We start from the raw sequence: 13,255 nt of genomic DNA on the forward strand, positions 1-13,255 counted from the left end.
TAATGTCCTCTCAAAACCCATGTGTTGAAGACTTGGTCCCCAAAGCAGCAATATCTAAGGGATGAGGTTTTGGGGAAGTGATTGGATCAGGAGAGTTTTATCCTCATCAGTGAATTAATCTATTTGAAGAATTAGTCATCTGAATGAACTGCTGAGAAGAGGTAGAAACTGTAAGCAGGTGGGACATGGTTAGAGGAAGTAGGACCCTGGGGGCATGTCCTTAGGGACTATATCTTGTCCCTGGTCCCTTCTCTCTGATTCCTGGCTGTCATGAGGTAAGCAGCTTCTCTCCGCCATGCCCTTCTGACATGATGTTCTGCCTCACCTCAGGCCCAAAGCAATGGAGCCAGCCAACTGGACTGAAACCTCTGAAGCTGGGAGCCAAAAGAAATCTTTCATCTTCTAAGTTGTTCTTGTCAGGCATTTTGGTCACATTGATGAAGAGCTGACTAACACACCAGCATTTCATTTTTTGGGGTCTCCTCCTTTGTTCCCCGTGAGGTTTTACATGGCTAGAGGGCTGGTGATGTTCCCAGGGAGAGACTGGTGTGGACAGGCTCCATGGGCTTGAACTGAAGAGAAGGAAGCCCAGAAGCCCCATGATATCTGAGTCACTTTCAACACTTTATTTGCTTTTTTAAAAGTCATGACAAACTCTACAATAACATAAAATTTTTGGTTTTAACCACACAGTTCGGTGACATTGAATATGTGGATGAGCATAAGTATGCCCATATTGCTGCACAATTGTCTCTACCATCCATCTCCAGAACCTTCATTCTCCAAAATTAAAACTGAAACACCATCCACTTTTTTTTTTTTTTTTTTGCATATTGGAATTGAACCCAGGGATGCTTTAGCATTGCTGCATCCCCAGCCATTAAAAAAAAATTTTTTTTTTGGTAGTTGTAGATGGATAGCATGCCTTTATTTTATTTGTTTATTTATTTATTTATTTTACTTGGTGCTGAGGATCAAACCTGGTGACACACACATGCGAGGCAAGTGCTCTGCCAATGAGCTATATCCCCAGCTCCCATTTTTGTTTTTTTATTTTGAGACATGGTCTTGCTAAATTGCCCAGATAGGACTCAAACTTTCAATCCTCCTGCCTTGACTTCCTGAGTAGCTGGGATTATAGGCATAGGCTTGCACTCCTATTTTGCTTTTTTTTTTTTTTTTTTTTTGGAGGGGAGGGGTTACTCGGGATTGAACTCAGAGTGCTTTACCATTAAGCTGTATCCATAGCACTTCTTATTTTTTAATATGAAGGTAGGGTCTTGCTAAGTTGTCAAGTCCTGCCTTGATTACAATCCTCCTGCCTCAGCCTTCCAAATCACTGGGAATACTGGTATGTGCCCCTACACCCAGCTCTCATTTGCCTGCAAGAGTCATCTGGAAACCCTCCTCTTTGCTAAGAAATGGCTCAGACACAGAACTTTGAGAGAGTTGGGTGATTATAACTCTGAATAACATGGGCAATATGAGAGTGGCCACTTTGATTGAGTTCTTTCTATAGGCCAAATATATATGCTTTCCATTATATCAACTTTTTTTTTTTTTTTTTCAGAGACAGACACCACTGGCTCTGGCTAGCAGATCAAGCATGATGCACTCTGGGTTTTGTAGGGTGATCAAGAGGAGGGAGATCCAAGGAAGAACATGCATGGAGTAGGGGAGCCCTGAAAGCATGTCTTGAGTCAGCCAGCACCTATGTAGGCCAGGTTGTTGGAGAGGGGTAGGAATTTCCTTACAGTTTCTCCTGTGTGCCTAGACTTGCCTCTTTGCCTCTCTCACTTGGCCACAGATACAAGAGTTCATCTCAGAAATTGTAAGCAATTGGCTCTTGATCACTCAGCTCTTTTGAATCCTAGCCTAGAGTAATTTTTACAGAGAAACCACTTTCATTGGCCTTACTGACCTTTAGTTTGCCTTTCTGGGATTACTGCAGGCTTCCAAGTTCAAATCAATTGCAGGCTGTAGCTCCTCTGTTTCCCCACTGCTTTTAGGACCTACATGGGGTCCCTAGTCTGGAACTCCAGACACTGGGAGAGCCAGAATGGCCCTTTGACCTCCTCTACCACCACAATGACACTGGTCATCAGGACAGAGTGCCCAGCCTTCGTACTAACCTGCTCCAAATTTAGGTAACCTCAGTTCAGCTCAGCTCTCTCAGATGAGGGGGCCTCATAGTGTCCTAATCATTGGTTTCTGAAACATGAAGGATTGATGCCCTGGGGTTCCTGTGACAGCCTGTTCTAATACATCCACATGTGTCTTCTATCTTATAAATAATTTGGGGATGAGATAGTTTGGGAGATCCATTGCTTCATCATTATTACTGAGGGACTCAGAAGGGGGCAGAACTGATTTGAAGTTCACTGGCAAGTAGGAAGCAGAAGCTGAATTAGAATCCATGTGCTCACTTCAGCAGCACAGATACAGAGAAGATTAGCACGGCCTCTGTGCAAGAATGGCACGCAAATTCATGAAATGTTCCATATTTTTAATATTTTAATAAACAATATTAAAAAAAGAAGTTGAATTAGAATCCAATCCCTTAATCTGAGGTGCCCTGCCATCCCAAACTGAAGTTGAACCCAGAGGCACTCTACTACTGAGCTACATCCCCAGCCCTTTTTACATTTTTTGAGATGGGTCTCACTAATTTATCTAGGATGGGCTTAAACTTGCAATCCTCCTTCCTGAACCTCCCAAGTAACTGGGATTATAGGCATGCACCTCCCCGCCCGCCCGGTTTATCAGCATATTTTTCTTCTTCTTCTTTTTTTTTTTTAGATATAGGAGATTGAACCCAGGGGCACTCTACCACTGAGCTACATCCTCAGCCCTGCTGGGAATTGCACGTGAAGACTTGTGCATGCTAGGCAAGCACCCTACCCTAGGCCCCTTCAGCATACTTTCACTCACAAATTTTACAATATGATAAAATATTTTCCCCTGGTACTGGGGATTGAACTCAAGGGCACTCTACTGAGAGAATGGGGTAGAACTGATTTGAAGTTCACTGGCAAGTAGGAAGTAGAAGCTGAATTAGAATCCATGTGCTCACTGAGCTCTATTCCCAGCCCTTTTTACATTTAAAATTTTTTAAAAAATATTTATTTTTTAGTTTTTAGGACATAATATCTTTATATTATATGGTGCTGAGGATTGAACCCAGTGCCTCATGCATACTAGGCGAGCACTCTACTACTAAGCCACAACCCCAGCCCCAACATTTTTTAAATTTTGAGACAAAATTCTTACTAGGTTGCTGAGGCTAGCCCTGAATTTATGATCCTTCTGCTTCAGTCTGTTGAGTCCCTGGGATTATAGGTGTGGCCAAGGAGCCTGGCCTGATGGATGGTTTTGGTTGTTGTTGTTGGTTTTTGTTTGTTTTTCCTTTTTCAATGCTAGGGTTTTATGCATGCAGGGCAAGTGCTCTCCTACTGAGCCACATTCCCAGGCCCTAATGGACATTTTTCAAAAAGGAAAAACAAATAGTAGGGCTGGAGTGTGGCTCAGTGGTAAAGCACTTGCCTAGCATATGTGAGGTCCTCAGTTCTACTCCTAGCACTGCAAAAAAAAGAAGAAAAAGCAAAAACAAAACACAAACCTAAAAATGACAGTCCCATAATTGCATTCCTGTGGATTTGTTGTAATAAACAAGCTTCTTCAATGGCTTAGTGCTTCTGCCCCTCTTTTTAGTTCTCATGTCAAATCATTCCCCTTCTCAACCTCCATCAATGAACTTTACTTACTCATCTCATTGTGGGAATTCTCTCCCGCAGTTCCCTCTGATGTCCCTAGAATGTTCATTCATCCCTTGCAGGCTGGCCCTTTGTGGCTACTCAGATCTCAGCCTATAGTTTTCCCCTAAAATGACTTCTGACTAACCCAATCTAAAGAAGCCATCAAGCTACTTTCTTATCAAGTTACTCCAATCCCCGAGTACAGAGTACAGACATCTGTCTACTGTGTTTATAGTCTGGATTTTTCTTCCAAACATGCATACCTGAAGCAGGGACTGCGTAAATATCATTTTTGTGCCAGATCCCCAGGGCCTAAGTCAGGTTCTGGTCCAGAGGAGATGCTCCAGAAGGGAAGGGATCCAGCACTCATGTATACCAGCTCAAATGCTGGTCACAGCCAAGAGGGAAGAACTGGAGACCCTTGCAAGGTATGGTGGGGACCTGAGAACCAGTAACTCTTAGAAGAATAAGGTGAGCCTTGGTTATAAGAGAAGTGCTAGCATAATTCCTAGATGGCTGAGATAAAAGTTTCCAAAAAAGCAGCACTGGATCTGTAATCCTTAGGATGCTGCCCTGGGGGTGCCTGACAAGTTTCTCTGCTACAGCTGAAGGAAGTCAAACTTGGTATTAGAGTGCTCTATAGTTTCTAGGGCTGGGAGGACATGTGATATGACATGGCATGTGCACAGGCTGGTGCTCAGGGAAAGCTCAGAGTTCTTTCCTCCCCCTCTCTGAGGCTACCTGCTGATCCCTGAAGCCCAGAGTCCCCCCGACCCCCAATTGCCCTCGTGGGTCAAACACCTTCCTGTTATCACCATCTAGTCACAGGGCAGGTTCATTCCAGGCTGAAGGTGTACCAATGGCCATCCCTTGCTGGTTTTAAGCTTCCAGCCCAGACTGATACTCTCCAGACTGGCTTCAAGGAGGTTGCCTGACTGTGTCCCTCTCTGCTGACCAAATGGCCCTAGCACCCAGGTTTGTCATTCAGAGTAGGGCTTTGAGGCTTAACAAGAAGCAAGGGCGGCTAAGTGCAGTGGCACACGCCTGTAATTCCAGCAACTTGGGAGGCTGAGATAGGAGAATCACGAGTTCAAAGCTAGCCTCAGCAACTGTGAGGCACTAAGCAACTCAGTGAGACCCTGTCTCTAAATAAAATACAAAATAGGGGGCGGGGGTTGTGGCTCAGTGGTACAGTGCTCACCTAGCACATGAGAGGGGCTGGGTTCAATCCTCAGCATAATATTAAAAAATAAATTTTAAAAAGATATTAAAAAATATATAGGGCTGGGGATGTGGCTCAGTGGTCAAGTACCCCTGAGTTCAATCCCTGGCACCAAAAATAAAAAAGAAGCAAGAGCTTATCTAGGAACTGAACTCGACCTCCAACTCAAACCTCAATTTGCTAGTTACTTACTCTTCTTAAGGTCTCAAGGCTCAGGGGCCTGGTGGTGGGGCAAACCTCCCTCCTGCAGTGGAGGAGCCAGAAAGTCCAGTTAATGATCAGCCCCCAGGGCAGGGTCTGCTCCTTTCTTAAAGGCTTCTATCTTTAGGCATTACTCAACATCTGGCCTACCCTTATCCAGTCAGCTGGCTGAGAGGGCTTATAAATGGGAGAAAGGTGCTGGACAGGCCCTCTACCTGCTGAGGTCTTCAGTGAACATACTTCTTCCCAGGGTGTCACGGAATTCAGGTATGGCTTGCTCATGAGCCGGGGAGTGTGCAACAGGACAGGAACAGAGGTCTCCTGAGAGCTGGTCTTTTTGCAGGCCCTTCAGAGCCTTCCTTCTTCCTTGGCTGATTTTCATCCAACTGCCTCTTCTGGATCCTCCTCCTCCTCTTCCTTAGGTCCAGACTTGTGGCATTCACATAACTTGGGCCTCTATTTTCTCTAAATTACTTCCTGCTGTCCACAGATTGGTGGCTCCCACATCTGTGTCCAGCCTAGGACTTCCCCTGGGGCCACACACAGGCACCTGACAAAAGAGCTCCATGTTTCCTGCTGCCCAAATCTGTTCCCCCTGTTTCCCACCAGGGGTACCAACATGGGCTCAGAGGGTTAAAAACGGAAAGGCTCTGTTCTCAGTTGGAATGAGGATGTAGAAGGAGCCTAAATTAGTTCAGGCTCTCAGAATTTTTCAAATGATACCTGAGTCGGGGTGAGTGAGTGGAGGAGTGGAGGGGAGCTTGGGCTCTTGAACAACTGAAGCTTTGATCAAAAGATTCAGAGTATGTGTGACTTTGTGGCTGGATGTGGGTGATACCTGAGCTGGTAAGCTTGGAGGTTCTGAAAGTTGGGGACATGGGAGCTCCTTGTTCTCTGTAGCCAGCTTGGAGGGTGGAAGCTATATTCTAATATTCACCCTGACATTGACTCTGCCTTAGTTTTCTTTCTTCTTTCCTTCTGTCTTTTCTTCCTTTTGTGGTATAAAGAATTAAACCCAGGGCCTTGAACATGCTAGGTAAGTGCTTTATGACTGAGCTACACCCCCAGCACTTTTTATTTTTTAGGTTTTAGTTTTGAGATAGAGTTTTACAAAATTGCTGAAGCTGGACTTGCACTTGCGATCTTCCTGCCTCAGTCTCCCAGGTATGTGCCACAACTCCTGGCTCTGCCCTAGTTTTCTGGGTCTCATTTTTATCTCAACAGGACAGGGACGGTAGAAATGAAGGAGAGCATTTCAAGAGATCTTGGTAGCTCAGGTTGCAAGATTTGATCAGACCTGAGTTTTTGGGAGAAAAAGAGTTAAGTAGAGCTTGGGGAATGGCTTATAGGCCTGCATGTCCCCATGCTGGCAATTGAATTCGGGGCCTCACTCAGGTTAAGCAAAGCACTATATCACCAAGCTAAACCCCCAGCCCAGCCCTACAACTGCTAATCCACCACTTCCACCCTCGAGGAGGCCTCTCTGGTGCTCACGTGCAATAATTAACTGCTGAGTGGCCTTCGCCCGATCCCAGACTTCACTCCTGGGCTCCCTTCCCACTGCTTGTCTCCTAGGCCACTAAACCTCAGCTGTCCCCTGGAATAAGTCAAGAGGAGCGTGAAGCAGAGCAGAAGCCTGAGCAAGTTGGAGAACGCAGCGGCCTCTTCTCCCAGGTATGCCACTTGCCACCCCTTCATCAGAGGCCACACACCCTCTGGTACTCCTAGCATGTGATAATGTATTGGCTGAGCTTGGAGGGCCCTCTGTTTGCAGATAGCTCAGAGAATCCAGAGGTGGAGATTGAGCCCCAGATCAGAGGGCAGCCTGCCCAAGGTTAAACTACATCCTTGAACTAGAACCCAAGGGCTCTTGCCCTTCAACCCAGCACTGGGTTTTCAGCTCTTTCTAGGGCCCCCAGAGGGGTGGGGGTGATGGCAGTAGTGGTGGGTATCACAGCTGGACCAGGTGAGACGAGGAAGGTGGGGAGAGGGTATGCAGAGGGATGTAGGTCACAAGAGAGGGAGAGAGAAGTGGCTTCAGAAAGCAGCTACAGTGAGAGTATAATCCAATGGGTCCAAGAACAGGGCTGTCTCTGCCCCCATGCTCAGCATTGTGTTGGTGTCCTCAGGAGAGCCTCAACATGGGACAGGTGCCAGGGCCAAAAGCTGAAGGAGCTCTGGTCTGGACTTCAAGATGGGGAGTCAGACTTTGGTAGTCCCTGCTATGTGACTTGGGGCATGACTCTCAATCTGGGTCCAACAGATTCTACATAGATTAAAGTGGCTATCATTTGGTATTGTTTAACCCCTCCCCCCACCTTTAATCCCCAGATCAGGAAACAGTCGTAAGATAGTTTGTGTTTGTTTCCTTTGGACAGAAAGGAGTGGAGGGAGGGCCAGACCAGCCAGGCTGAACCATTTCTAACCTGTGCTTTCAGCAGCCAGGCTTTTGTTTCCCCTCAGGAGCCAGATCAAAGATTCACCTCCCAACAGTACAGATTTCCCCACCTGGCCTTTGAGTTTAGTAAATGAGTAGATCCACAGAGGCACGATTGGACCCTGGAATGAATAAAGAGAATGCATGAACACTGGAATAAACAGAAGAACAGCATAAGGAATTGAGCAGGGAGGAAAGCTGGGTGGGAATTCAGCTCCAGGCTGATAAGAGCTCTCCCGGGCAGTCAACCTGGATACCCTGTGAGATGGGGCAACTCAAGGGCAAGCTGAGCTTATGAGTGGGGAAGGCACACCCATTTAGCAATCTGGTATGTGGAAAGTGGGTTGTAGGAAGAAAGATGGAGAAGATTTGTGGGAAAGGAGCATTTTAGGAGGGCCCAGGAAGCTGGTGACTAGTGGAATGAGGGGAAGTCACCTCCCAAAATTTGATATCTGAAGTCAAATGATGGCTATGATGGTTGAGGGAAGGTCAGCTTTGTGGCAGGAGGCTCAGGAGTCTCCCCAGGAGTCCCCGGGTGTCTAGGAAAGATATATTGGATTAGCCCAAGGATACAATTGGAAAGGGCTGGAAGGCTTTAACAAAAGAAAAAGCTGGGCATGGTGACTTATACCTATCATCCTGGCTATTCAGGATGCTGAGGCAGGAGGATCATTTGAATTCAGGAGCCTAAGGCCAATCTGGGCAACTCAACAAGACCACAAGTCAACAAAAGCCCTAGATCTGCAGCTTATTTGCAGCTCTGAAACTAAGGTATTTGTAACCTTTTATACACAGTGATTTGGTATCAAAATCTGACCTAAAATTAATGTGAGATCATATATAATTTTTTTAATCCCACCAGTATAACTATTTCATCACAAAATATATGCTTGGTTGTCAGGTATGCATAAATCCTATTAGTTTATATTACTATTTATAAAATTTTTAAAAAAGGGGGGCTGGGGCTATAGCTTGATGACAGAGTACTTGCCTAGCATGCGTGAGGCACTGGGTTCGATCCTCAGTACCACATAAAAGTAAACAAATAAAATAAAGGCATTCTGTCCTGAGAAACTGATGTGACTCCATTTTTGAAAAAAAAAAAAAAACAAAAACCCCACCCTCTACCTCAGAGCAAAGCCTATCCAGAGGTAGGGGGCGTGACCCTTTTCCTTGGAAAAACCCACAGAGTGTTCCTAGGCACATAGCCAGGTGTCCCTTACTCAGTTCCGCTAGGTGAGGTCCTGTAGCAATGCTAGCAACCAGCGTGAGACAGGGAAAATACCTGAAATGCCAGGTGACCCTCCCAGTAGTTTCGATGATTGATAACATGATTAGGAAACCCTGCAGTTTTTCATATACACTCTTGCAACCCCTCACGGCCTAAACCAATCAGTTCAAATGTATCCACCTCTTGAACTAACCAATCACCCTTATCTAACTTGTTCCCGCCAATGAATGTGCTAATCAATGTTAAGAGTTGTTGTTTGATTTTCCCGCGGTATGGAATGATTTGCTGTGTGATGTTGTGACGCATAGAGTATCCCCAGAAACCTATAAATCCTCACTGAACAAAGGACCAGGACTTACTCCCTGGGACCCCTGTGTCGGAAATGTTGTGAGTCCAGGCTCGATCTTGCAATAAAGACTCTTGTGTGATTGCATCAGATTCAGGTCCTGGAGGTCTATTGGGGTCCAACGAATCTGGCATAACAGTCCATCTACAACTACAAAAAAAAAAAAAAATTAAATCCTAAAAAAAAAAAAATTACAACATTTACCTCTAAGGATTTTGAATAAAGGATTGTGGATGTATAGCAAACTCTAAACTGTTTCTGCACATTGCCAAAGTCTTGCTCCTTGGTCGCTTCATTTGATCCTCATTACCTACTGGAGAAGTCAGAGAGGCTCCTGCCAGGAATGTTCCCAGTGGGTGGTGTCTGATCCACTTCTCACTGGGTCTAGGAAGACAGGGGTTGGTGATCCACCAGTAGAGGCTCCACCCCGCTGGCATTGAGGCCAGAACTTGAGGCTCCACCTCCACTTTACTTGGTGCTACTGACCACAGTTCTTTCTTAAGGGATTGACATGGCCCGGCTGATGACAACACAGCTGCTGCTTCTTGTGTGGGTGGCTGCTTGGGGTGCCCAGCCCAGGACTGAACTTCTCAATGTCTGCATGGACGCCAAACACCACAAGGAAAAGCCAAGCCCGGAGGACAAGTTGCATGAGCAGGTAGGCCAAGGGGTAAACCAGGGTGATACAGGGCTGGCTTAGGAGGAGGAGGTCAGAAGATGAGGTGTCAAGCTCCCCTCTGTGGTGGACACAGATAGACCTGCCTGAAGAGACCTTCAATTTGCACAAATGGGGGTGGCCGCTTACACAGGTTGTGTGCCAAATGTCAGTAAAGTGCTAACAGCTCACCTTCTTAGCTGTTGAGTTTCCGCATTGCACCCAGGAATAAGGAAGTAGACCCAGAGGAGAGTCTGGGAAATGGAGTTGAAAAGACTCATTCTGGGGATTGGATTTGGATTTCTGGGTTTTAATTGGGAAGGACTCCTCCACGGACCAAAGAGGAGAAGCTGTCTACTATACAGAGTGGCTCCTTTCTGCCAGCCCTACACAGCTCAGGAAAGGTGGGCCTCTTGCAGCCAGGAAGCTGGCTGCCAAGTGTTTGGCTTCAGGCATCTGGCAAACATTTGTGCTATGGCTCTTGAACCCACTGGATCTCAGGTCTCCCTTTGACAACAATTATTTTGCCACAACCCCTTTCATATCCTGGATTTAGCTAAGCAGTGAAGACAATCAATATGACAGCATAACTACAAAGAAAAAGCAAAAGGCCAGCTACTTGAGAGGCTCAAGCAGGAGGATCTCTTGAGCCCAGGAGTTTGAGGCCAATGTGGAAAAGAGTGGGATCCTATCTCAATAAATAAATAAATAGGAAAAGAAAAAGGAAAGTAATCGTAATATGTATTGCAATATGTAAATGTTCATTTTAGTTCCATTAGCAGATAATGACCACAGTCCTTTTTACTCTTGTTTTGAATCACTGACCTACCACTGCCAAATGCAGACTGCCAAATCTTGGCTACCTTGGGCAGCCTTGACTTTAACTTATTCAGCCTTCATTTATTTATTATTATTATTTTTTAATTTTTTTACTTGTTCTTTTAAAAGTGTATGTTTTAATATTTTATTAAGTTCTGGGTCAAGGATTTTCATTCATTCAATAAGTATGAATTAAGTGTTTATGTAATTGTTTCTACAGTTACAATTTAGCTTCTTTCTTCACCTTCAGGTCTTTGTCACCTCCTCAATGAGGCTTAATTAAGCCACTGTGGGGCACTTGAAGTCACCATCCATTTCTCTTGCCTTTTTTTTCCCCCCAAAGTAATTATTATGTGATAAGCGTTCATCACTTGTTTGTGGTGTGTGTGTTATGGGGGATTGAACCCAGGGCCTTGCCTAGGCAAGTGCTCTACTTCTCAGTTACATCCCCAGTCCCAGTGTTCATTATTGTATCCCTAGTTCCTAGACAAGTCCCTGGGTTAGGGTATGCAGGAGCTGTGTAAAGATTTCAATTAATGAATTTTGTAAGGACTGCAACTCCTGGGTTCCTATAGCCTCTGTGAAGCCCTTCCCTCAATGGGGACCCCTTCAACAAATATTTATTTTTTTGAATGACTTTGAAATTTTATTGGGAAATCAAGGACTAAAAGTAGGGAGGCTGCATATGCAATATTCTGACTGTGGACTCAGTTCCATGTTTCCCCCTGTGAAGTGCAGTCCCTGGAAGAAGAACTCCTGCTGCTCCTTCAACACCAGTCAGGAAGCCCATAAGGATATTTCCTACCTATACGGATTCAACTGGGACCACTGTGGAAAGATGGCACCTGCCTGTAAACGACATTTCATCCAGGACACCTGCCTCTATGAGTGCTCCCCTAACTTGGGGCCCTGGATCCAGCAGGTACGGGTGTCCTCCCAGCATCCCCAAATTAGCAGAGGAGCTGAGCTTTCCAGCCACCTCTGCAGGCTGTGCCTCCAACTCTGGTTCTATTCAGGGCTGAGTTGCGCAGGTTCTTAAGCCTGAACCCTTGTCCATCAAAATCTCCTAGGTGGACCAAAGCTGGCGTAAAGAGCGGATCCTGAATGTGCCCCTGTGCAAAGAGGACTGTCAGCGTTGGTGGGAGGATTGTCAGACCTCCTTCACGTGTAAAAGCAACTGGCACAAAGGCTGGAACTGGACCTTAGGTGAGGGCTGGGGTGGGACAGGGAGAAGGGATTCAGAGGTAAAGTTGTGGGGGTGTGGAGCTGGTAGGTGAAAATTTTGGGTGGTGGGTTTGGTTGAACTAGAGGTAGTTCTAGGCACAGTAGCTAAAAGTCTTCTGTCTTTCCTATAGGGTATAACCAGTGCCCCGTGGGAACTGCCTGCCACCCCTTCCACTTCTACTTCCCTACACCTGCAGCTCTGTGTGAGGAAATCTGGAGTCACTCCTACAAAGTTAGTAACTACAGTCGAGGAAGTGGCCGCTGCATCCAGATGTGGTTTGACCCCGCCCAGGGCAACCCCAATGAGGAGGTGGCAAGGTTTTATGCAGAGGCCATGAGTGGGGCTGAGGTCCCCAGAGCCTGGCCTCTCCTGCTCAGCTTGGTCCCAATGCTGCTCAGGCTGCTCAGCTGAGCTTCTTTTATCTTTTAATACCTGGGGGCCCCACAGCTCCTAGCTCTTCAGTTCCTGCTCCAAGGTGGGGCCCCTGAGAGCCTGTTTAAATAAAACAGATACTCCACATGTGTCTTGTGAATTATCTGGGTATGAATGGGAATATGATTGTTTTGCTTCCTGATTCTTACTGATTGAGTTCAGTTAGCCTTGGTCAAAACCCAGCTCTGATACTTGCTGTGAACTAGTCAGGTACTTAACAACTCTTCTAACCTAGAACACATTCATAGCTCTCAATTTCATTTTTCATCAAGTTCTAATTTAGAGATAAAACTAGTATTTTACCATTTTAATTTGGATCCCAGCCTCCCAGGGCCGACCACTCTGTACTGTGCTCAGCAATACAATAGAAGAGGTGAGGAAAGAAGAGCCTTGCATGCTCTGTGTGGATGGCTTGGAAGAGGGTAAGGGAGCCAGCAAGAGCCATACCACAGACAGCTAATGCCCACCCAGGACTGTCTGCCAGACTCTATCCTATATTTTGTATTTATTCTAATAAAGTGTAAATACTATTGTTGGCATTTTACATATGTGGAAACAGTCACAAAAATTAAGGTATATGGATAAAATCACCCTTGCCTAAGACCTGGGGTTCTGTCCAAGCTATCTGCCTTTGGAGAACAAGCTCTTTTTCCTAGTGGAGTGAGTAAATATGTTTCTTGAAGGGATAATGGATCATATCTAACTAGAGGAGCTGGGCTTGAGCTAGTCTGGCAGATCTAAGACTGGAAGCCAGACTTCTAGAGCAGGTCCCAAACCAATCGTCTGAAAAGATTGTAGGCAGTTTTCCCACATTAAATATAGTGTGTAACAGTTTTAACAAGCCAGTTTATATTATAGCAATATTCCTATTATCCAGCGGTTTAATATAACTGATGTTTATTTCTTGCATAAGATACATTTTTTTTTTTTTG

At 45.6% G+C, this 13,255-nt stretch overlaps 1 protein-coding gene and 1 pseudogene across 1 annotated transcript; both read left to right on the plus strand.

Annotated features, from left to right (window-relative positions):
- The first annotated feature begins 2,418 nt into the window (after positions 1-2,418).
- Positions 2,419-2,508, plus strand: LOC114098650 (U6 spliceosomal RNA; annotated as a pseudogene).
- A 7,195-nt stretch (positions 2,509-9,703) lies between these two features.
- LOC114098399 (folate receptor alpha-like) lies at positions 9,704-12,302 on the plus strand. Its single transcript, XM_027942626.1, has 4 exons — positions 9,704-9,850; positions 11,400-11,588; positions 11,737-11,872; positions 12,022-12,302. Exons 1-4 carry the CDS (start codon positions 9,704-9,706, stop codon positions 12,300-12,302), a joined length of 753 nt encoding a protein of 250 aa, XP_027798427.1.
- The last annotated feature ends 953 nt before the right edge of the window (positions 12,303-13,255 follow it).

The sequence above is a fragment of the Marmota flaviventris genome, chromosome 9 (assembly GCF_047511675.1).
Source record: "Marmota flaviventris isolate mMarFla1 chromosome 9, mMarFla1.hap1, whole genome shotgun sequence".
In the NCBI taxonomy this organism is placed as follows: Eukaryota; Metazoa; Chordata; class Mammalia; order Rodentia; family Sciuridae; genus Marmota; species Marmota flaviventris.

Bases quoted from the DNA above. Each gene is read 5' to 3' on its own strand.
- LOC114098399 (XM_027942626.1), top strand. From the start codon at position 9,704: ATGGCCCGGCTGATGACAACACAGCTGCTGCTTCTTGTGTGGGTGGCT. The intron at 11,589-11,736 runs GTACGGGTGTCC...AAAATCTCCTAG, and splicing joins TGGGGCCCTGGATCCAGCAG to GTGGACCAAAGCTGGCGTAA. The intron at 11,873-12,021 runs GTGAGGGCTGGG...TCTTTCCTATAG, and splicing joins AGGCTGGAACTGGACCTTAG to GGTATAACCAGTGCCCCGTG.